This window comes from Rattus norvegicus, chromosome 3 (genome assembly GCF_036323735.1).
Source record: "Rattus norvegicus strain BN/NHsdMcwi chromosome 3, GRCr8, whole genome shotgun sequence".
NCBI lineage: Eukaryota > Metazoa > Chordata > Mammalia > Rodentia > Muridae > Rattus > Rattus norvegicus.
In genome coordinates this window covers 110,581,181-110,605,714 of record NC_086021.1, presented here as the reverse complement: position 1 = coordinate 110,605,714, position 24,534 = coordinate 110,581,181, and the positions used below count along the sequence as shown (strand labels likewise).

The 24,534-nt window shown below is 45.4% G+C and overlaps 1 protein-coding gene across 2 annotated transcripts in view; it reads left to right on the top strand.

Moving 5' to 3' along the window:
* Window positions 1-885: 885 nt before the first annotated feature.
* Window positions 886-24,534, top strand: part of Nat10 (N-acetyltransferase 10) — a 38,248-nt gene continuing 14,599 nt past the window's right edge. Inside the window, exons 1-12 of one of the 2 annotated variants that reach the window (NM_001399512.1) lie at window positions 886-1,058; window positions 3,547-3,669; window positions 4,030-4,121; window positions 6,949-7,120; window positions 8,344-8,466; window positions 10,879-10,940; window positions 12,660-12,774; window positions 12,873-12,980; window positions 16,281-16,414; window positions 17,352-17,445; window positions 17,567-17,665; window positions 20,838-20,974. In NM_001399512.1, the coding sequence (NP_001386441.1) occupies window positions 3,562-3,669; window positions 4,030-4,121; window positions 6,949-7,120; window positions 8,344-8,466; window positions 10,879-10,940; window positions 12,660-12,774; window positions 12,873-12,980; window positions 16,281-16,414; window positions 17,352-17,445; window positions 17,567-17,665; window positions 20,838-20,974 (1,244 nt within the window). In that variant the 5' untranslated portion in view covers window positions 886-1,058; window positions 3,547-3,561. Of the gene's footprint in view, window positions 1,059-1,091; window positions 1,327-3,546; window positions 3,670-4,029; window positions 4,122-6,948; window positions 7,121-8,343; window positions 8,467-10,878; window positions 10,941-12,659; window positions 12,775-12,872; window positions 12,981-16,280; window positions 16,415-17,351; window positions 17,446-17,566; window positions 17,666-20,837; window positions 20,975-24,534 lie in introns of those variants that run through there. The other variant, XM_039104928.2, reaches the window with a different exon arrangement.

Genomic DNA, 24,534 nt, shown 5'->3' with positions numbered 1-24,534 from the left:
CCACTTATGTCCTCTTCCTATACTGGTTCCTTTTTTTTTTTTTTTAAGTCGAGTATTCTCAATGGCCATTTCTTAAGTTTTGGGTTTTGCTTGTGTCACCACCACCTTATAGGACTTCTCTGCCCACTATAACAAAGTTATTTTATTAGGTATATTTAGAACCTTAGTATTAAATCAAAGGCCATATTGGTGACTCAAAACAATATTGCCTGGCATCATGAAGTTTTAAGTGGATTGAAATTTGGATTGATACTAAAAATTGTTGGTATGTAAGTTTGGAGGAATTCCGTTTTAGATAACAGGACTTGTGATGTCCAAGAATATAGGATAAACCAATTTCACGTGCTTCATTCCAAAAGGAAGGCAGAAATACTTATGGGTATTTCCTGTGGATGTTGGACAAGCCTTGAGACCCAATGTTGGGCTTTTGGAACACTCATAATATGCAGAGCCTGCAAAATATAGCGGCCAGGATGGTGGGTACAAAGTCTACAGATACTCCCAGACAGCCTATGGGATGGAAATTCAAGTAAGATGAATAAAGCAGTTAGTGGCCTAGTTTCATGTTATTAGAAGTTAGGGGGTTGATAAAACAACACCTACACTAGCAACAGCTATTACCTCGTACAACCCTGCTATAGAGGCGCTCAGTAGAAGCTGCAGTAGAAGAGTTCCGGTACAAATAGCTAAGGTCAGCTGCCAGACACCCGGATATCTAAAGGACTACTTCCGTCTGCCAAAGCCAGGTTACCGGCCTCAAATGGCACGCTGCTCCACAGTAGTGGCGGCCCGGAGTTAGTGCGCGGTGCGGCAGGCGCCTGGCGTGTTACGTCATAACTAAGCGTCGAAGCTTTGGAAGGTCCCATAGCAGGAAGGTCCCCTCTTCAGCGCTAGCCCACGTGCTGCCACTTGAGCGGATTCCCGTGCAGCGTCGGCCCCTTGGCGAGCTCAGCTGTGCAGCGTTTTCTCCAGCAAACCTGTCAGCCTGCGTGGCAGCTCGGTGTCCTCACGTGCATTCATTGTGCGACTGCCTGAGGTCCGCCGTGCCGGGGACGCAGGTACTCCTTGGAAAGGGCTGGGTCGGATGTTGGTGTGTGCGTTTGGGGCCATTTACGGGCTCGTAACACTGGCTCGAGGACGGAAGTTTCTGTACGGGCTGATGCCCTGATCTTCGCACTCCTCTTCGCCTGGATTGCCCAACAGATAAAACATTCCTGGTCCCGGATACTCAGACACTCGGGGCTGGCTTCTCGAGCACTTTCCGGTTGCACGGCTCTTTTCCACTCTCCAGCCTCTCTCACTGGGAGAATGGAGAATGGAGAATGGGTGGGTGTCAAAACTACTTTCTGAGAAACTCGGTTCCTCGTAGCAGTGATAGGTTATGTACTAACGCGGCTTAATCCCGGATATTCTGCTCTCAAGTACTGCAGTATGTCTGTTTGTTTGTACTTATCTAGCTGTATCATTCAGGACATTTGACAGTGCACCTCGTGCTGCTGTGTTTACCGGAATGGATACAGCCAAATGAAAATGATTTGTCTGTCTGGTTGTGGTGGCCCATACCTTTAATTCCAGCGCTTGGTAAGCAGAGTCTGGAATATTCGTTGGAGTTCAAGGCCAGCCTGGTCTGCATAGTGAGACTGTTTGAAAAAACTAAGCAAAAAGCAATAAAAAACAGAAAACGATTCATGCTTTCTATTTCCAGCAATTCCTTCCTTATCTATTAGGCAGTAGTAATCTTAGATTATTAGAGTCTTTACTCCTGCCATTAATTGTTCATCTAATTTTGTGTGTAGTTGTATTTCACTTAGTTTTTAAAAGTATTTTTTAGATTTAAAGCTTGTAGTTAGGGACCTTATCTGTTAATTCTGACTCTCCTATAACAAAGCTAGACTCTTTTAACAACTAGATATCCATTCATTTGTGTAGATGTTTATGTGACTGGCAACATAAAACTTACAAACTGAACTGCTTTGGATTTGGGTGGATCAGACTGTAAAGCTGGTTTGTTACATTAATGCCTTGGGATACTCGATTTCTTTGTTCTGCTCTCCTCTTTTAAACAGGAGCTATTTGTTGTGATAGTGTTTTATATTAAGACCTGCTAAAGCCCATGTTTAGGGAAGGGGGTTTTGTTTAGAGTGCAGCAGGTGCTGGGATTTTAAAATCACATAGCCTAACATTCTAATACCATGGGAATGTGATTGATTTTTCTCAATTTTTTTTTTTTTTTGGTGTATTTGTTATGGGTAATTAGATAATGTTTGTGTTTTACTGGATGCTGGAGAAATTGAGTCGGGTCCCCCATAGATAGGCAAATTTTTTACTACTATATACCCAATAATCAGATAGTACTTTCTAAAATCACGGATACAGAGCCATTAGTGTGGCTTCTCACCCAAAGAAACATTGTATCAGAAATATGTTTTTTCTCTCACTTTATAAGTAACATGTGCATTTGAATTTTTATTATGTTTTAATTGTGTATGTGGTGTGTTGTGTGCTGTATACCGTGGCCACGGTGGAGGTCAGAGAAGAACATTGAGGAGTCTGTTCTCCCCACTGGATCCCCCTCCTGGAACTGGGAGATCTGCCTGTATGCACACCACTGCCTGGCAATTCTTATCTTTTGCCATGTGGATTCTGAGGATCAAATTCAGGTCATTGGGCTTAGCAACAAGAACCTTTCCCTGCCGAGCCATTTTACCACACACTGTGAATTTTAAAGAAACCAAACCATAAAAGACAAACATCAAAATAAAATTCACCATATTCAGAAGTTACATTTTTTTCTAGTTCTTTTTTTTTTTTTAAGTTTCACCACCCCCCAGTCCCCCGCCATGTTTTGTATGTGTACAAAATGGGCCAGCAGTGTTACTCAGATGGCAGACTGCTTGCTTGCCTAGCATGCATGAGGCCCTAGGTTTGATTCCCAGCATAGCTTAAAACCTTGTTGTGGTGATATATATTTGTAATTTGAGCAGTTCCCTGTAATCCTAGTACTTAGGAAGTGGAGGCTGGAGGATCAGAAGTTTTAGGCTATAACATCTTGGACTATATAGTGAATTCAAGGCCAGCCTGGGATATATCAGACTCTTAAAATCTCTTGTCTTGCTACTCTTTGGGGCCTATAGAGATATCATTCCATGCTTTAATCATTCTTGGTTTTACTTACTTTTAGCATGCTGTCCTTTTCTTTTTTTACTCCTTCTTGAGGCAAGGTCTCCCTGTAGCCCTGGCTGCCCTGGAACTTACTATGTAAGCCAGGCTGGCCTCCAACTCACAGGAATCATCCTGTTTGTAGCTCCCCTAATTTTTCATAAGCTCCTTGATGGATCGGACAAGCACTCTGCTGACTTTCCTGCTTGCGGACATTTCACCTCTCTGGCTTCCTGATTATAAAACTGAAATCAATGTCTTCCCTGTGGCATTGTTTGAAGATTAAGATTTTGTAATTTTTGTAATTAGGATTACAAATGGGCCTTGGCCACTTACTTGGATGTCATTCTAGTATTTGGTTCATCTGTATCTTTATTTCTGTGTTAGTGATAGTCTTTCACCATGCATCGGAAGAAGGTGGATAACCGAATTCGAATTCTCATTGAGAATGGCGTATCTGAGCGGCAGAGGTCTCTTTTTGTTGTAGTTGGAGATCGAGGAAAAGATCAGGTAAGAAAGACCTGGTAAATGCTTCCTCAGTTGTTGTTGTCCTGTCCCAAAGAGGTTGGCGGGTTTTCTAAGCCTTTTAAAGTTTCAGTACACTGCCATTATGATCTCTTCGCTGGTAGAATCCGTAGTGGGGACATTTGTTCAGTACCTGGGAATGGTAAATTCTCTAAGATTCATGGGTAGAGAGATGAGCCAGTATCCTTGGAATCCTCACATGCTGCATTGGCCTCAAGGTTAAACATGTGTGACCTTAGGTGTTTTCCTTGCAAGTTAGCTGCTATGTTTCCAATGAGGTCTTGGGCCTGGCAGTCCTTACGTTGTCTTTGACGCTGGGATTTTGTGATTTTTTTTTCTTGTCAGGTGGTTATTCTTCATCATATGTTGTCCAAAGCAACTGTGAAGGCTCGGCCCTCTGTCCTGTGGTGTTACAAGAAAGAGCTGGGATTTAGCAGGTAAGCCTTGTCTTTGGATGTCACACCCAGCTTTCAAACTTCTCAGTTAAATTAGGGAGAAAACCCTCGAGTGTACTTGAGGGTTACTTCTATTGTTCAGGCCACTGTTTGCCCTTAGAATAGAAGCCTTTATACTTCCTAGCCACCCCTTTTCTATCTGGCTTTTGCTTCTAAGATCATGATGGCCTTGAGCTCATAGACATTCCTAGAGATTTGATCCCTCTAGTAACAACAGTGTTTCTCCGTTTCTCCTCTTTAGAAAGCTCCTTACACCAGTTCACTGTTACTAGACAGTTGGTGATTTTTACCACCTACCCCCTCTCTCTTTGGTTTGTGGTTCTGGGTATTCACCACAGTACTTAGTGTTTGCTTTACCACTAAGTTACATAGCCAGCCTCTTATTTTCTGATGCTATACTGGTCAAGACTTCTGGTGGCGGGGCTGGAGAGATGGTCCAGTGATTAAGAGTACTTGCTGTGCAATCATGAGGACTCTAGTTTAGATCCCAGCAGCCACACAACAAGCCGGCTGCCTGCACATAGCCTGCAGGTTGAGTTCCAAGGAGTCCAGTACTCTCTGGGCTTCATAAATGCAAGTCTCTGTACATGTACTCTCTGAGCCTGTGTGCATGTACTCACATAGGCACAAATACAGGCACACAGATAAACAAATACATTTTGGAGGAAGACTTGCAGAGGGACTCCAAAGCAAACACCCGTAGGTTCCGTGGGAATGCTTGGAAATAGAAAGGATAATTCAGGGCCTAAGGAGTTAAGGTTTCAGCTCTGCTTAGGGATAGGTAGTCTGGGCCAGAGTGCATCTGTTTCTTGTCAGCCTTGCATCTCTGCAGATCTGTTCTGTGCTTCCTCGTGATGATGGTGAACTAGCTCACTAGCTCTTTTTTTTCCTTCCTGTTTCTCTGGCAGAAACATATTTAGTTTTATGTGTAAGGCCAACCATATGAAAGTGCATAGATGACCCCAAATGGGGCATCACATGTTAATATAGTGAGTCATAGTCATGTAGAAACCTGGCAATTCTCCTTTAACTCTGAAGGAGTTTGAGATGAGGTAGACAGTGCTCCTTGGCAGATAATCCACTCTGTGGACCCCTCTGAGGAACCTTCTTTTATGACTCCTGTGCACTTAGTCCACTCCCTGAGCTTCTCACCTTCCCTATCCTATCTGCCCAGTACCTCACATTCTCTGGATGGCCCTCATCCAGCTCGATAGCCCCATCCTGTGCCAGGTGTCCCTGCCGGCTCCTATGCTGAGTCTGCCATTTCTACCCCCTGGCATCAGCTCCTGAGCCCCCTTGCTTCCTGTGTTGGTCTGCTTGAAGCAGCACTTTTCAACCAGACTCTCCTTCAGGACAGTGTGATTGCCTTTTCTGTTCCTGTCCAGGCCTGCTTTCTTAGATGTTTTCTTTCATTATCTGTCTGTCTGTCTGTCTGTCTTATCTATCTATCTATCTATCTATCTATCTATCTATCTATCTATCTATCTATCTATCTATCTATCTATCAACAGGGTTTGTCTGTGTAGTTCTGGCTGTCCTGGAACTTGCTCTGTAGATCAGGCTGGCCTTGAACTCAAGATCCACCTGCCTCTACCTCCCAAGTGCTGGGATTAAAGGTTGTCTATGACTGCCTGGCCCTATTTTTTCCTTTAAAGTTGTATTGTGTTTGTGAGTGTGTGTGGTGAAGGGAGAGAGAGAGGTGTTTGTGAGTATGGGCATGCAGTGCTGCAGCATGTGTGTGGAAGACAGACGACAGCCTTCTGGAATTGTTTCTTTGCTTCCTCTGAGGAATCTCTCATGTCCTTCCACACGATGGTAAAATTAGCTACATAGGTTAGAGTTTTGTTTGGGATATCTTGACTGTTTTTTTTTTTTGGTTTGGTAAGTATGAGATTGTGTGGAGTCAGGTAATCCTTGGTATTCTGGGAAGTTTTCAAGTTTAACCCACCTGGTTTCATCGTATTAAATTGTTCTGTGTCTCCATGATAGTGGCCCTTGTGTGTAATACCATATGGGCACTCAGGAGCTTGGGGTGGAGGATTGATGAGAGTTGGCTGGTATAGAGTTGAGACAATGTCTCAAAAACTGCAGGAGGGTAGGGAATCTGTGTGTACATCTCCTTGCCTGTCCCAAGCCTCCATTTTTACAACACCATGAAAGAAAAGGGCTTAAGGGAGGAGCCAGAATCGAGTCTGTGTGCCTCAGTTCACACAGGAAGTAGAGGCCCACAAAGGAATGCCTTAGTTCTAGCTATTAAATTTGAAAACAGTGGTTCATTTTTCCTCAGCCAGGGCTGAGGAGATATACCCCTGTCTAGGAAACATATAGTAGCCTGATAGCACCCCCAGCTTTCCCAGGCCCTTTGGAGAATAGTAGTGGGAATATTGGTTTCAAACTTAAGGTGATCATTTGTGGCCAAATATGAGGCTTCCCTGCCCGTTACCCATCTTTAAAGTGGTCTGCTGAAGGTTACAGAGACGAGTAAGTAGTTAGTGTGTGTGTGTGTGGGTGTGTGACTGTAGGTGTAGGGCTGTGTGTGTGGGTGTGTGTATAGGTGTGTGTGTGTGTGTGTGTGTGTGTGTGTGTGTAGATGAAAGGATGTCTTTGTGGGGTTGGTTCTTTCCTTTCACCTTTACAAGATGCTAACCAGCATATCCCAGTGTGCCTCCACTTTCCTTACCCCTTAAAGTGAAGGAGACAGCCACTGTCACACTTTCCCCTCTAAGTCCCCACTAGCTCTGCAGGTCTGAGGATCACTGTGCCTCTTCTGCCCCTGTTAATTGCCTTTCTTGGGATGGTGGTGTTACAGTCATCGGAAGAAGAGAATGCGGCAGCTACAGAAGAAGATAAAGAGTGGGACCTTGAACATAAAGCAAGATGACCCCTTTGAGCTTTTTGTAGCAGCCACAAACATTCGCTACTGCTACTACAATGAAACCCACAAGATTCTGGGCAACACTTTTGGCATGTGTGTCCTCCAGGTGTGTGTCTCCTTCCCCATGAGAGTGAGTACAGTAAGGACGAAGGCTCACATGTGAGCACCCCAAACCCCAAGCATTGTTACTGGAATTATTTGAAAAGGAAACTGGGTTACTCACCCTATAAAAGCTTTTTTTCTGCACTTGACTGGAGATACAAGAAAGTAGAGGACTGCACCACCACAGATTCCTGCCTACCATGTCCAACATAGTAAGTTCTGGGCCAGTGGAGCATGCCTTGGGGTGCTGAGACAGGAGAATTGTGAGTTTGAGACCAGCCAGGCCTTCATCGAGCAAATAGCAATGCATGAGCACTGTGGACTTGGAGTCATTCTAGAATCTAGGTCCTTGTTGGAGCTAGGACTCCCAGCCTGTGAGCACTGATGTCAATTATGCAGCCCTGACCTGCTTATCCACTCATACCCTCTTCTGAGTAAAGAAGTGACCCCTCCCACCTATTCTGGCCTTAAAGAACCACCTACTTTCCTCAGTACAGCTTGGTGAAATTCTCCACTGATACTTGTTTTCTTGTCAGACAAGTTAATCAAACATTTTTCAGTTTTGGTGGATGTTAGATGGTATCTGACTTTATCTAATATCTGTGACACCCCTTTTAAGGCCCCCTCCCCCCAAAAATGATAAAATGTCTGTGTACAAATCCATACATTTTAAATGTACTTGTTATATTCACATATGAATTATGACCATAATTATGTAAATTAGAAAACATCTCACGGAATATAAGTTAAAAATTAGAGTGGTCCTCAAGAATAAGAGTTTTCAGTTTTTCTTTCTGTATCTCTAGTAAGTAACTCTGCTGGCTTCTAGCACACTGGGGAGCTCGAAAGAACATTTTTACCCCAGTGTCCTGTAGCAACTTACCAGTCATCGGGATGCTGGTGCCCCATGTTGTACAGTTTAGTTTTTTCAGGTTGTCTAGAAATTGTCCAAAAAAGGCAAGTAAGATGCTTCTGAAATTGCATGCGAATGAGTGATGTTTAGAAGACTTGCTTTGGATTAGAAATAGTTTCTTAGATTATAAAACCAGATCTTCTACTCCAGGGATGGATGGGCTGCCTCCTATGGTACCCTTGTTTGCTGGTGGGCAGGTGTGAGAGGTGAAGTTTGGGCCTGTGCTCTGAAGCGCTCGTTGCTATCCTGCTGTCTCTTGGTTAGGCAGCCTGGAGTTTGTGTCACAAGTCTTTTTATGGTTTGATTCTTTCTAGGACTTTGAAGCATTAACTCCAAACTTGTTGGCCAGAACTGTAGAAACAGTAGAAGGTGGTGGATTGGTGGTCATCCTCTTACGGACCATGAACTCGCTTAAGCAGCTGTACACAATGACTATGGTAAGAGTGCTTCTTAACCTTGATGCAAAGCAGTTGCTTTTGCTGTAGCTGGTGAGCACCTTCAGTGAGCGGTCAAGTCCAGCAGCCAAGTCCTCGCCACAACAGACAGGTCCTCTCCACTTGTGAGGAGTTTCTGAGAACCATGTTTGCTTTCAGGGAGTTACGGTTCCACACTGGTGAGGTTGAGATGCCATGCCGCTCTGTTGTGTTTGTTCTGTGGCACAGGATCTCACTTTACAGCCAGGGCTGGCTTTGAACTCTTGCTCCCCCGGTTCTAGCCCCCCTGTGCTGGAATTGTAGGTTTGTACCACCACAGGCCTGGAGCTAAACTCATCATTTAGAGGGACTGTGTGCAGGCTTCCTTACTAGCCGTCATCTTCTGAGGGAAACATACCTGCTAGTTCTACGTTAAGTCTGGAGAAATTTAAGCTGTGAGGAGAGGTAGAGCCCTTCCCAAATAAGACATGCTAATAAGTGGGGCTCCACTGACTCACCAGCTCCATTGGGATTGGCAGGTCAGTGTCCCCAGAGCCTTGAGGCTCAGGAATGGGCTGTATTGGCCCTGGCATCTGGGTTTTCAGGTGAGGTGGACTCTCTTCAGATTCTGAGGCTGCCTTCTGTCATTCCCACACCCACTGTCACTTGCCGCTAAAGCCACTCTGATACCTTCAGACATGGCTGACATCTTTACCCTAGGGCTTTTGTACTTGATATTCCCTCCAGAATGTGCTCCCCTTGAATCTCTGCATGAGAGTGACCTCCAGCTCTTCATCCTCTTTCCTTTCCCTTCCTAGACTGGGCAGCTCTGCCTGTCACTCCCTCATTTGCATCATCGCCTCAGTCACTGTTCTGTTGTGTGGAGACACCATGACCCAGGCAACTCTTACAAAAGCATTTAACTGGGGGCTTGCTCACAGATAAGGGGTTAGTCCTTTATGACGGAGAACATACTGGTATGACAGTATACATGGTGCTGGAGAAATAGCTGAGAGCTCACATTCTGTAGGCAGACAGAGGTTGGGCCTAGTGTGGGCTTTTGAAGCCTCAAAGTGACATATTTCTTCCACACTTCCTAATCCTTCTTAAATAGTGTCACTACCTGATGACGGATGTCCTAGTCAGGGTTACTGTTGCTGTGATGAAACACCATGACCAAAAGCAAGTTGGGGAGAAAAATTTATTTAGCTTACATTTCCACATCACTGTTCCTTGTTGAAGGAAGTCAGGACAGTTACTCAGACAGGGCAGGAACCTGGAGGCAGGACCTGATGCAGAGGCCATGGAGGGTGCTGCCTTTTGCTTACTCCTGGTTTGTTCAGCCTGCTTTTTATAGAACCCAGGACCACCAGTCCAGAGGTGGCTCCACCCACAATGGGCTGGGCCCTCCCATATTAATCACTGATAAAGAAAACACCACACAGGCTTGTCTGCAGCTCCCTCTGATTGAGGCATCTTCTTTTTTTTTCAACTGAGACTCACTCCTCTCCAAATACTCTAGCTTGGGTCAAGTTGTCATAAAACTAGCCTGGGACAACTAGGCATTCAACCATTTTTATTCAGACCACAGTTGTGTTCTTCAAAGCACTAACAACTCCCTAACATTATTCATTTTGTGCGGCCTCTGCTAGTTGTGGAACTTGTGGAGAGCAGGGACCTACTTGTATTTCGGGGTGTGTATGATGCACATTAGATACTTGTGAGTGAGTGAACGGATGATGTTGTGTCCATGTTGGTTTACTTGTTCATCCCATCTCCTGAACCTGCATTAGATACTTGTGAGTGAGTGAACGGATGATGTTGTGTCCATGTTGGTTTACTTGTTCATCCCATCTCCTGAACCTGCATTAGATACTTGTGAGTGAGTGAACGGATGGTGTTGTGTCCATGTTGGTTTACTTGTTCATCTCATCTCCTGAACCTGCATTAGATACTTGTGAGTGAGTGAATGGATGGTGTTGTGTCCATGTTGGTTTACTTGTTCATCCCATCTCCTGAACCTGCTGCCTGCTCTTCCTTCCAGTCTACTCATTTCTGGGACTAGGCAGCCTTTCCTGCAGCCTTCCCGGCCACCTCAAGTACACGTGTCTCCTCATCTGCGTCAACACACCATATTTTGTTTGTAACATTTATTTGTCTTTAGCCATGAGTGTTTGGAGAACAGAATTGTTGTGAGCTAACCAGAGAACACACAGTTGTGTCTGGCACACTAGTTGGCACGCACATTTAGCTGAGCTACTGTGCTGGATGAACTGTGGAAAACATCAGGGGTAGGTGAGGGTGGTTAATGGGGTGAAGACCTTGCAGCACACAGGGAAGAGTTGGTCTTATTGCTCTCCGATTTGCTGATGTCTCCTAGTGTGTTTCATGTTGCTTTTAGGAGACTTTGTCATGGAAATTGTCTTGTCTTCTTAGGATGTGCACTCCAGGTACAGGACCGAGGCCCATCAGGACGTGGTGGGAAGGTTTAACGAGAGGTAGGTCTACAGGCTGGTTCCAGCAGTTGCACTGAATTGGAATGGGAGAAATGTTTTTATCTTGAATCTAACAAGTTTGCTGTTGTATCAGAGGGATGTAGTCCAGGCTTTCAAAGCCTAGCAAGGCTGGCTTTGTTTTGAGACAGATTTTTACTATGTTGTTCCAACTAGCCTCAAACTTAGGACTTACCTGCCTCTGCTTCCCAAGTGCTAGGGTAACAAGACTGCATCTAGCTAGCAGTGAGATCCTGAAGCAGCAGCCTGTGAAACCAGCTGGATGAAGAAAGGGAGCTGACTGCAGGCTGGGGCCAACCTTGCTGCTGGCTTGATTAGCTGTGGTGGCTTCTCTCTTCTGTATGGCTCTCAGTTTACTCTTCTGTCCAAGGGATAAATCAACCTTCCTAATGCTTCAACCCCTTAGTATACAGTTCCTCATGTTGTGGAGACGCTCTCCCCATCATAAAATTATCTCATTTCTACTTTATAACAGTAAGTTTGCTACGATTAGGAATTGTGATGTAAATATCCGATATGTAACCCCTGTGGGGACCATGACCCACGGGTTGAGAACCGATGTTCTAGCTGTTGGACATTTCAGAGGCTCCAGCACATGCATGTGAGTTTCCACAAAGGAAAAATCATCACCATTTTCTGGACTTAACAGGCTAAATCCTTACCATATGGTACCTCTTAAAAGACTAGTGCTATCTGAGATTCTTACGGGAGAGTGATCCAGATCATTGTTTCTAAACCTGTAGGTCACAGCCACCTTCCAGGGATTGCCTGTGAGCATTAGGAAGGTTGAGAACCGCTGAGCTAGAACCTGTTTAACTGATTGTTTTCCTGAATTTATTTTACCTTGCAGTCTCATTTTCATAGGATCTTCGTAGCTAGTGAAACATTTTAAGCCTCTGGTTCTCAACTTGTGGGTCACGACCCCTTGGGGGCCAAATCCTTTCACAAGGGTTGCATATCAGACATCCTGAATGTCAGATAATTTACATTATGATCCCCAGCAGTATTACAATTGCAGTTGTGAAGTAGCAACAGAATAATAATTCTATGGTTGGATGGCCACAACAGAAGGAGCTGTATTAAAAGCTCTTAGTATTAGGAAGGTAGGGAGCCACTCATTGCTTTAAGCTTTGGTCTAGATCAGTAGTTTTGTCTTGTTTTGTTTTGTTTTTTTACTGGAGGTGACTTTGCCCTCTAGGACATTTGGCAATATCTGGAGACATTTGACCATCGTGACTCGGGATGGTGGTGTAGAGTGCCATTGGCTCTGAGTACACAGAACCCTCAGTGCACAAAACAGTCACATGAAAAAGGCCTATCATCTCCAAGATGCAAGTTCTACCGGGGCTAAGAAACCCTTCTGGCCTCGATGAGCTTTCTGGCGTCAGCCTGCGGTAGTTTGGCTGAGTCGGTGAGGGCAGGAGGAGAGCTGTGTGGTGGTGACTGGAGTAGAAGCCAGTGAACATAGAGATAATAAGCCTCTTTTCTTTAATGCTTTGGATGAGGGGTGGGCCAAATGATCCAGGAACAGTGGAGCTCATCTTCTGTCTAAATATGCTTAGGTGACTTTCAGAGCCAGTGGAAGCATCTCATTGTGGCCCCCCACATGGTTCTGATGTGATTTTCCTGAAGAAATCCTTTGAGTTCTTGTTTGGACGGTGCCTGCCTTTCTTGTCACTTCATTGCAGTTGCTTTGTCCCTCAGGTTTATTCTCTCTCTGGCATCTTGTAAGAAGTGTCTGGTCATTGATGACCAACTCAATATCCTGCCCATCTCCTCCCATGTGGCCAGCATTGAAGCCTTACCTCCTCAGGCCCCCGTGAGTCTGGGTTAGAGGAACAGGGATCTGTTGGGCATGGGGTATAGATTCCATGTGAGCCCCAGGGCTGGGGCAGACTCCCTTCTCTTCTCTTACAGGATGAGAATCTCAGTCCTGCTGCTCTGGAGCTGCAGGAGTTGAAAGAGAGCTTGCAGGACACTCAGCCCGTGGGTGTTTTGGTGGACTGCTGCAAGACCCTGGACCAGGTACACATGGGTGTGTTCAGGTCTTCCCTACCCTGATGCTGATGGCACAAGGGTAAGACAGTAAGCAACACAGACGGTGTTAGGATGTATGAGCTCTGCAGTATCCAGGCTGTGCTGTGTAGAACCGCAGAAAACCAACCAGTGAGCTGAAGTGCAGAGAGGGATTGTATTTAAAGAGGGACTTTCTTTCCATAGAGGATATAGTTTTTGTTCTTTAATATCGATTGTTTGTATTGTTCTCTCTCTCTCTCTATCTATCTATCTATCTCTCGCTCTCGCTCTCCTCTCCCTCTTTCCCTCCCTCCCTCTGCCCATCCCTCACCCCCCCCCCCCCCAACTTGGTTTTGTTGTTTTAGAGACAGGGTTTCTCTCTGTAGCCCTGGCTGTCCCAGAACTTGCACAGTAGACCACGGTGGCCTTGAACTCAGATATTCACTTGCTCTGTCTCCCGAGTTCTGGGATTACCATCACCCAGCTGATTAAAAAGGTTTTTTGCTTATGACTTATATAGAAGAATTTGAGGAGCTTTAGGCTTGCTTTACTAAAGCCCCATCTACTGTGAGTCTTATTTGTGGGTACACTAATAACTGTGTGAGTGGAAAGACCAAGATGTTTTTCTGTGCTGGCTAATGTGACCAGCTGGTGGTTTATGTAGCTTCTAGGCCTTGATGGTTTGCCTGAGGCCTCTAAGCTGCTGAAAGTGCAGAGTTCCGCCCAGCCTTGGTCAGATAAAGAGCACTGGACTCTTTCCTCCTGATAGACAACAGCTGTGGTGATACCTCCCACCACTCAGGATGGAGTCCCAATAGGCTGGCTTCCCATTTTATTCTGGAAGCAGAGTTATAAGCTCTTTGTGCTGGCTAGTTGCAGCCTCTGGGTTGTTTTGAACCACTTCTGGTCTAGTGAAAGAGGGGGAGTGACAGGGTTTGAGAGAAACTATTTCTTGGAACAGTGTTATCACATAGAGGAAGCTTACTCAGGAGGCCAGAGCAGGAAGATTGCTAGTAGTTTAGACCAGGCTGCTCTCTGTAGTTAAATCATTTCTCCAAAAAAGGGAGGGAGGCTCAGTTAGAAGAGTGCTTGCATAGTGCGACAAAGCCCTGGGATCAATCCCCAGCAATGCATAAACTGGGCGTGGTGGTGCCTGCCTGATATCCTACTGCTCCGTAGGTGGAGATCGGAGGTTTAGGAGTTCAAGGTCATGCTGTGCTGTCATGAGTTCCAGGCCTTCTGTCTTTAGGGGAAAAGGGAAGGAAGCCATGTACAACAACCAATTAGAAAAGGGTGAGAGCATATTAACAAAATAGAAATGGCATCTCTGTTGGCTCCAACTGTTCTGCCAGGTGTGATGACGTAAGCCTGTGTCTGAACTTGTCCAGTGGCTGACAGTGGGATCATTGGTTCTGATGCCAGCTTGGGCTACATATAGCAAGCCACTGTCTCAGTCTCCCACATAGTTCTGTGGCTGTTCTATCCAGGAGCTGCTGGATCAGAAATAGTGGGCATTAGAATGGGCAGGCCACCAGTTGCTAGTGCTACTGACAGTGCCAAAGAATGTCATCTTTCTGGGTTTCTCTACAGTTACATTTGAATCATTACCAATCAGCCACTGGGGCAGCTGATCGTTTTTAATTGGCATCATCATGAAAGAGGCAGGCAAATGATGATTGATTATTCCTGTTTTGTTTTCCTTCTTGGTTAGGAAGTTTACTCATGTCTGTATTACTTGCATATTTGTCTTTTTCACGAGAGCCTTTCATTTTAGATAAATAGTTTAGGATATATTTTAGTCTAGTTATTCTTAATTAGCATTTGGAACTTTTCCCTAAAATGTAAAAAGTAAAATACCATTGGGCAGAGACCGAGTTACTACACTGGATCGACCCTTGGGTGTCTCCGTCTGAAGAGCTTGGTGTCCTGCAGTGCCTTCCCTGACTGTACTGGATCTACATCTTAGTGCCACTGCCCTAAGAGCCACATGTCATCAGGGACCCAGGTTTGCCCTGATGGGCAGTGTGGGTCCCGTTTAAAAGTTGTTTAGTGCCATGCACTTGGCTGCGTGCCAGGCTTGGCAGTCAACAGGGACACTGCTTCAGAGCTCATGCTGTATAGCAGTGGGTCTTAACCTGCGGGTCTCAACCCCTTTGAGGGTTGATACACACACGTATCCTCCTGCATATCAGATATTTACATTACGATTCACAACAGTATCAAAATTACAGTTATGAAGTAGCAGTGAAATAATTCTATGGTTGGGGGTCACACAACATCCCCAACATGAGGAAGAACTGTATTAAAGGGTCTCAGTAGTAGAAAGGTTCAGAGCCTCTACTCCATGTAGGATGAGACAGGTTCTATGTGGAGGAAATTAGTTTTTTCCACTAAATCATACGGTTTAGTGGAAAGAGCTGTGTAGAGTAGAGAAAAAGGAAAGGTAGTCTAGAGGCTCGGGGCCCATTGCTTGTTGCCAGGCTGGTAAGGAGTGGAAGACTTTAGAGCAAAGTCTTCAAGGAGTTGTGGAATGAGTCCCTGGGCAGAATGGGCAGCAGCTGCCTAGGCCTAAGGCAGGAATGTGGTTGGGTTAGGGTTTAGGACCAGCAGGGAGGCCTGTAGGGCTAGCAGCAAGGAAGCAGGGGTGGGGAGTTGGGGGTAGATGGAGATGCCATTAGGAGAGCTAGTGACAATGGAAAGTTTTGTGTGTCTTTTAGCACAGTGTGGAAGCATGCCAAGCTTAGAGCTCACTGCATGCTGTGGTGGGATGTGGGTTGAAGCAGGGAGAGTCACTATGAAGCTACTGTTATGGTGGAGTTAGCTGGGACAGGAGAGTGGCTATGAGCAGAGTTGGAGGGCTGTGAGGAATGGCTAGACTATTTTGAAGGGTCACCAAATGGAGGTACTAGAAAGTTAGGGCTGGGTGAGGAAATTGAGGGTGTGTTTAACACAGAAGTGGACAGTTAAACTCTGCTGGGGAAGCTTAGTAGGTAGAGGTTCAGCTTAAAGTCTGAAATGTCTGTTGTGTAGTGGAGCTGTATAGGAATTGTTGTGAGTACCTAAGTGTGTGGTACGCGGGGGAGAAGTCTACAGTGGAGGTAGAAACTTGAGGGTACTTTGGGTCTTGACAAAGCTGGGGAGCCGATCAAGGCGTGAGAAAGAATCATAGGCGCTGAGCAGGGCTTTCTGGCCTGTAGAAACTGATGCCCTTTTCATTTTCCTCGGCGTCAGCCTAAGCGCTCCAGGATTGGTGCTAAGAGCCAACCCTGTAGCCTTTCTGGGCATTTACTTAATGCTGTCTTTGCACAGGCCAAAGCTGTCTTGAAATTCATTGAGGGGATCTCGGAGAAGACCCTAAGGAGTACTGTTGCCCTCACCGCTGCCCGAGGACGGGGCAAGTCTGCGGCCCTGGGCCTGGCTATTGCTGGGGCAGTGGCATTCGGGTAAGGTTTCCCATGGGGGGTGTGCGGCATTTGAGTCAGGAACCTGGTGGAGTTGTCTCTGGTTCCTCATCAGGACTGGCCACCATGTGACTTCTGTCAGGGTCTTGGGTATTTGTCTGGAAGCTGCAGCACTGCTCCCCTGGGCCACACTAAGAGGCACATTGGGCAGTACCAGGGCTCTTTTGTTCGTGACTTAGGTTGAACAAATACAAACATGAGAGTGTCGGTGACCAGCTTTGGTGACTTTGCAAATATGTTATGACCTTGGTTGGTGGTGGGTCTTATTCGTCTTCAGTAAGGTATTATTTTCTGTCCCTGGCCTGAGTAGTCATGTTTGCCCAGAGTGTGCTTTGCCAACTCAGATGCTGGACCTGCAGCCATTGTCCTGCATGTGCTGTCTGCCTTGGTGATGCTTACAGAGTTCTGTGGGCATTTTGTATGTGGATGAACCATGGCCCAGGTAATTCTGATTACCCAGGATCCTCCAGCAGGTTGCTGCTGGCAGAGCTTTGGCCTTGGCCTCAGCACCCACTGAGCTCCATGACGTCATAGTTTGAAAGTCTCAGTCTAGCCTAGTGATGAGTGTGAGGCTGCCCCTCCTGTCAGGATACCGGATTGGCGGCAGTGTGTGGGTTTTGCATGTGGACAGCTATTCTCGTAGTCTGCCACTCGGTACCTCTTACACTGATGAAGTAGCCCTGTGTCAGGGCTTGCTACCAGCATCAATAACCTGTTTGTCTTGGTTTTGAAGAGGCGTATATTTGGGTCTTGGTTGCTTTCCTCTTCTAAAAATCTCTCTCTTACCCTGCTGTTGTCTCTGGTTATTACTTGTGTGACAGAAGCAACCAAAAATGATTCCTTAATTTTGTTTGCTTCTTTAAAATATCCTGTCTCTTAATTTCTACCCCACCTCCCTCATTTTTCTTTTGTTTTGCAGATATTCCAATATTTTTGTCACCTCCCCAAGCCCAGATAACCTCCACACCCTGTTTGAATTTGTATTTAAGGGGTTTGATGCTCTGCAGTATCAGGTAAGAAAGTAGTGTAGGACTTTTGCTTTCGTGCTAGAGTTCAGCCTAGTGGTCTGGAATGCTTGCTTTTTCAGGAGTGACTCTCTGAAACTTGTCATGGGTTTGACTCTTTCTTTACCAGGAGCACCTGGACTACGAGATTGTACAGTCGCTGAACCCCGAGTTTAATAAAGCGGTGATCAGGGTAAATGTGTTCCGAGAGCACAGGCAGACTATCCAGGTGAGGCTCATCTCAGACCTGCTCTGCAGGCCAGGGTCCTGCTGTGTAGACCTGGCTTGTGGTGTGTTTTCCCACTTGTGTGACTGGTTTGCCCGGAGCCAGCAGGGGTGTATGAGAAGCCTGTTGCAGATGATCAGCATCAAATGAGGATGGCGTTCAGGTCAACTGTGGAGGAAATGCGTGTAGTTGGATTGAAAAGTACAGTTTGTCTCTTTTGACTGGGAACGGAATGGGATTGAGAGCATGCTAAAGAGTGAAAAGATGGTGGTTCTCCTCTGTCCAGGTTCTGCTGGGTTTCTGTGGGTTTTGAGATCCACATCTGCAGCTAGAACAATAATGTCACCATTTCAAAGGAAAAGAGCTTTGCAGAATGTGCTGGGGGTCATTGTGGTTCTGCCAGTGCCCTCTTTCCCTTTTAAACAGCATTTCCTGGGAAGCTCCACAGATCTCTGTGGGCCCAAATGCTGGAGGCCTCACGCCGCTCAGTCTCTGAGGCGTCGTGTGGCAGGATTGCCGAGGCTATTGCTGGACAGGTTCACTGATTTGATTGATTTGATTTGAAGTTTGATTGGAATGGGAAGTGAGCCAAGTGACCTTGGCAGTTTATGGTCCTTGAGTCTTATGCCTGCAGTGCACTGGGTCTCTGTCATGGCATACCAAGGCAAGATGGTAACACCACTGCCTATGCCTTTTGCCTTTACCCCAGAGTCTCTGTTAGTTTTACTAGAGTCCTTTTTTTTTTTTAAAAAGACAAATTTATGTGTGGGTATTTGACTGCATATGTGTCTTTGTACCACATACATGTCTAGTGCCCTTTCAGATCAGAAGGCAGTACTGGATCCCTGGAACTGGAGTTACAAATCATTGTGAGCCACCAGTGTGGGCGCTTGAATTGAACCTGGGTCCCATGGGGGAGCTGCCAGTGCTCCTCATCGCTGAGCTATCTCTGAAGCTCCCGGGTCTTTTCTAGTCTCTTCTTTTGCCCTTTTTTCTCACTGCTGCCTGGTTCCCTCAGCTGGGGGGAAACTGCAGCTAGCGTGGCTCTGAGAATACAGGGAACTGTTAAAACTCATGAAAAACACACAACCCAAGAAGGAAAACAGTCCTCTGAAGTACCCTAGGCCAGCCCTGGTTCCTCTTTAAAATGTTGTGATCAACACCCTTTCAGTACAAGAGTCTGTGTATAGACTCAGGATGGCTTTCTAAGACTTTTGGCCTGGAGATTGGGGGAAAAAAAGAAGAGTATTGGGTTAAAGCCAGCCTGCTTCCTGGAGGCTACTTTCTGCACTTTTTTGAAATGCTTGTTTAGTTAAGAATCAAGATGTAGGGCCCCATTGAAGATTTGTGACCAGAAGCAAGAAAGGCAGCCAGTCCCAGTCACTTGCAGATCAGCCCAGTCTTGCTTACTTTGTCACTAATGCTTCAGACCCAGAGGAGAGCGCAGAGACCAGCAGCGTTTGATCCCGCTGGAGCCGTGCCTGTGTGCTGTGCGGGCCTGTTGTACTGCCCCCCAGCTGCCTGCCCTGTTTGCCAGATCTCTAGGTTGAGGCTTGCAGGTCAGATTGATGTACCTTCAAGTGTCAAATGAGGGGCTGGAATTTGTTGGTTTTGTTTTCTAGAACAAGTATAGAATTGTTGGGCTTTAGACTTAGATGTGTAGATGTCTAGTTTTCTGGGACTCTTCCAAATTCTCCTTTACAGTGTTTGTTCCCAGTCACCTTCACACCACTTTTTAGTTTGAGTTTTTATTTTAAGTCCTCACTCATGCTGGGTACAGGGCAGCAACTCTTTGAGTTTTTGTTTTTGTTTCCTTTGACTTCCAATTTACTGTCTTCCTGTCTCAGTTTCCTAAGCACGTGGATTACAGGTCGGAACCTTCACAGCTGTTTCTGTTGCTGCTGTTCGGTTTGAGCCAGTCTCCCTGTGTGACACAGACTGACCTTAATTCACTGTGTAGCCCCAGACCAGTGTCAGCTCCTCCTGCTTCAGCCCCTACATACTGGTGTAAGATCTGCACAGCCGTGTCCAACCTCCTGAGATCTGGGTTTTGCACTCTCCTGGCTTTTAAAATTGAATTATCTTTAATTTTTTAAGTTGATCATTCATATTGCCTCTGTGGCCTTTTAAAAACAGCAGAAAGCCCTAAAGAAACTGTTGGGTTTATATACTTAAGGATGAGAGTAGTCGGGGAGGGGACGGTGACGGATGGGGGATGGGAAGAACTGGATTTAGGAGAGAGGAGCTGCAGTGCAGGTTGGCTACATGGGAAGCTTGAGGCCACCTTGGGCTACCCCCTTGCTTCCTCTCACCAAAAGGAAAAACAGTACTTGGAAGTTGCCTACCTTACCAGAGGTTGGTGTCAGGACAGCAAGGACGACTCAGAGACCCAGTGCCACCTGTAGTAAGAAGTGTGCCACCTAATCTGTGGCTTCCCTAATCTGAGCCTGAAGAAAAACCTGAGATGGGAAAGAGGGAAAGGAATGGAGCCACTGTCAATCCCTTCTGTAAGCCAAGCTATGTACAATATGACCTTTACCATGCTGTTTACATAGTAATCTTGCTTCTGCCTTAAGCAGCCTCTGAGTAGGTATTTCCTGGAGTCTCTGTGTGTTGTGTATGTATATTTATGAATGTGTGTATACAGATGAGTGTCCTTGTGGAGGTCAAAGGTCTACATAGGGTGTTCTCGTTTGCTCTCCACCTTAGTTTTTAAAATAGGACCTCTCACTCACTGACCTTGAGTTCCCAGATTTGGCTGGACCAACAAGCCCCAGGCAGCTCTCCTCTCTCCTGAGCCTGGGGATTGCAGGTCTGGGTGCTTTTATATGACTGTTGTGGGTAGGGGTTTCACGCTTGTGGAGCAAATGCTGTATTGACTGAGCCGTCTCCTCACCCTCTTCCCTGTTTTGTAGAAGAAAGAACATGAGTCTCTATGAGGTGGCGTGACCTCCTCGTGGTCACATGACCAGTGATTGAAGTGTCTGGTCCCAGGTGTCCAACCTGAAGCTCATTTCATTCTTGACCTGCCAAAAGTAGAAAGTGGAGAGTTGTGGGAAGAGAGGAGGGGGACAGTGAGAGTGGACATCCGGGACTTCTCAGTGAGTCATTGGTCCTTACCCAGGTTCTGTGGATTCAGATGGCTACATTTACAATCTGTGTCTTTTTTCCACAGTACATCCATCCTGCAGATGCTGTGAAACTGGGCCAGGCTGAGCTGGTTGTGATAGATGAAGCTGCCGCTATTCCCCTCCCCCTGGTGAAGAGCTTGCTTGGGCCCTACCTGGTTTTCATGGCATCTACTATCAATGGGTAAGGTACCAGGGCAGAGCTGTTTGTTACTCCTGTCTATGATGAATAGGGTTGTACAGAAGGTGATGTGGCCTCAGTGAGTGTTTGGGACACCGTTGTTCTTTCTTCACTAGGAGCTAGCTGCCTCATAGACTGTCGCCTTCTTCTGGTTAAATATGTCTCAAAAGACTGAAGAATTTTGCTCAAAAAGTGCCGGCTACCAATGTCCTTTATCTTAGAATATGCCTCTTGTCTCTTAGGATATAGAAATATAATATTAAAATATAGTTAGCGTTAAAAGAGGCTTATACTGTTATTCTTAAAACTTTAAGATAGAGTTCATCTGTATATGGAAAAATTACAGAAAATAGGTAGCAAGCAAAAGGAGAAATGTTGATGAAAGAATGCAGTTTTAGAATCACCAAGGCCTTGGCTTAGTCCCCGGCACCAAGAAAGGAAGTTTCAGAAAGTAGTTGCTGGGGAGATGGCTCAGTGTGTAAGAGTGCTTGCTTTGTTAGCTCCAGCATCCACGTAAGAGCTAGACATCCGTAACCCTAGCACTGGGGCAGGTGGTAGCTTGGGGAGCAGCCAGTTGGATCTGGAGAGCTCGCTCACTGTGCAGCCAGCCTGACTGGGGTGGTGGTGTGAGAGCCAGCTAGTGAGAGGCTGTCAAGGGGATAGAGCTGAGAACAGGGAAGGATGAGAACTCCCCAGAACTGCTCTGCTTTGCACATGCGTACACGTATCTCATGCACACATACACTTGCACGCATGTTCCTTAATAGACCACATACACAGATGCATACGTGGAAATAAAGGAAAGGAAAGTGCCTTCAACCAGCTCTGTGGGTGCTTTCTGTATATGTTCTGTACACTTTTTTTCTTTTCATTTACTTACTTATTCTGTTGTTTCGAGACAGGGTCTTAACTCTATAGACTAGGCTGGCATTGAGCTCAGAGATCTGCCTATCTCTGCCTCTTGAGTGCTGGAATGAGAACAAAAACACAAAGTTTACATATTGTTGTTAATAGTCTGTATGTATTGTGAAATCTCCCCAAGTCAATAAATATGTGAACTCAGTGAAAAGATTCCTATACAGAAGTCCTATCTTCAAGAAAGAACTGTGTATTTAAGATTTATTATTATAATTACATAACACCAAAAGTATTTACATAAAACTGGTTTTTACCTTTGAAGATGGCTTAATTGAGATGTGCTTTTGATTTTATATTGCTAACACATAGACTTCACAGTTACACCACCATGTTCATAACAGTCAGTTCTAAAATAAACTCTGAACATCCTCTTTGAGGGCTTCTATACTCTGTAGTGCAGAGCTATGGCACACTGTGTGTTTCTGCAAGGTGGCCAGCCCCATGGTTCCCGATAAATGGAATTGTACAGTGTGCGGTCTTTAGACATTTTTAAAATTGAATTTGTTTGTTTTGCCTGTGTGTGCACATGTATGCCATGGCAAGTGTATAAAGGTTAGAGGACAGCTTGTGGGAGTCTGTTCCCGCCTCTTACCATGTGGGTCCCAGGGTTCACTCTCGGGTCTTCAGGCTGAGGGGCAGCTGAGCCATGCATTCACCCAGTGTGCAGTCTTCTGTGGCTGGCTTTTCACCTTCTCTAGTGCTTGGGTTCACCCGTGGAGCTGTGCGGGCATTCCTTGCCTTTTTGTGCTGATGATGCTCTGCTGTCTGGAGGCAGGCACCCTGCTCTCTCACCTCTGAGAGCATTCGGGTTCTCTCTGTCTGGCCGTGAACCTGATGTGTACGTCTGTGTGGAGATTCTGTGTGGGCTTGTTTTCAGTTTTTGTGTTGGATATGCGGCTGAGCAGTGGGATTACTGGGCCAAATGGAGACAGTAACCGTATGATAAGTGGCTAGATTGTTTTCATAGCAGCTGCACTATTTAATTCCCAGGGTTTCAATAACTTGTAGCCAAGTGTGAACCAAAAAAGCTTAATGGGAAATTGAAGAAATAATTCATGTTTTATATAACTTGTATTAGACCATATTGTTGAAAAAGTTTTACAAATTACTGCTATTTGGTTACTGCACCTCATTTGTAAGTTAAATTTTTATCATTGATGCAGATATAGGAAAACCATGGTATACATATGGGATTCAGTTCTAGGGGTATACTGTGTGAGGTGTCGAAGTCTCCACTTAGATATTTTGGTGATGGTAGATATTTCTGCTGACTCTGAAGTAACGTCTTGCTTTGTGTTCATTTGCTTTGCCCTATAATTCCTGATGCTGAAGATCCTTTTCTTTTCTCTGTCCCCTCCCTCCATACTTCCTTCCCTCTCACACTGGGACTTGAACCTACGCCCTAGCACATGCTAGGCGAGCTCTCCTCCACTGACTTACAGCCCTAGGCTACTCCGCTTATTTTTCTGATTGGGTTATTTGTCTTTTTTATTATTATTAATTTTTAATGTATGTGAGTACACTCTCACTGTCTTCAGACACACCAGGAGAGGACATCAGATCTCATTACAGATGGCTATGAGCCACCATGCGGTTGCTGGGAATTGAACTCAGGACCTCTGGAAGAGCAGCCAGTGCTCTTAACCACTGAGCAATCTCTCTAGCCTTGGGTTATTTGTCTTTCTATTATTAAGGAGCAAGGTTTATATTCTGGGCACAAGACCCTTATCAAATAAATTATTTACAAAAATTCTCTTTCCTTGTTTTTTTGCTTTGGGCATCTTTTCAAACATCACAGTTTAAGTTGTGCTCATTATATTTATCCATGTATTAAAAACTTTTACATTTATTGCATGTGCATGCGTGCGTGCAGTAGCATATGAGTGGAAGTCAGAGGACAACTTGCCAAAGACAGTTCTCTCCTGTATGCTCGCTCCAGGGACTGGCTTCAGGTTGTCAGGCGTGGCAGCAAGTGTCATTACTTTGCTGGCCTTGATGAATGAATGAATGAATGAATGAATGAATGAATGAATGAATGAAAGAAAAGGTTTCTTTGTAGGAATTTGTTCTGTGGGGTGATAAGGAGGAATGAAATACTTCAACTTTGCAGCTCTTGTTCATTTTGTATAAAGCATCTGACTGAAGTGCTTAGCCGTGGAATATATATAGTTAAGGAGCACTATGAAAGATGTGATTGAAGTGGGAAATCCCCAACAGTGTGTGCCTCGGGACCATTTCTGCCTGTGACTACCAACTGTCGCTCATGCCTTACATCAGTCACCATTTCATTTAATCTATTTACTTTCATTTTTTAGATTGATTTTATCTTGCATGTGTGAGTGCATGTATGTCTATGCATCATATGTGTGCCTAGTGCCTTCCTCAGAGGTCAGAAGATGGTGTCAGATTGCCTGGAACTGGAGTTACAGATGGTTGTGAGCCATCATGTGGGTACTGAGAACTGAACCCAGGTCCTCTGCAAGATCAACAAATGTTCTTAATCTCTGAGCTGTCTCTACAGCCACTATTATTTTTTAATCTGTGGGTGCATGTGTGTATGTGCAGGCATGGACAGCTGTAAACTAGGTCAGAGTACCGCCTCAGGTATTAGTCTAGCCTTCTGCCTTGTTTGAGATGGTCTCTTG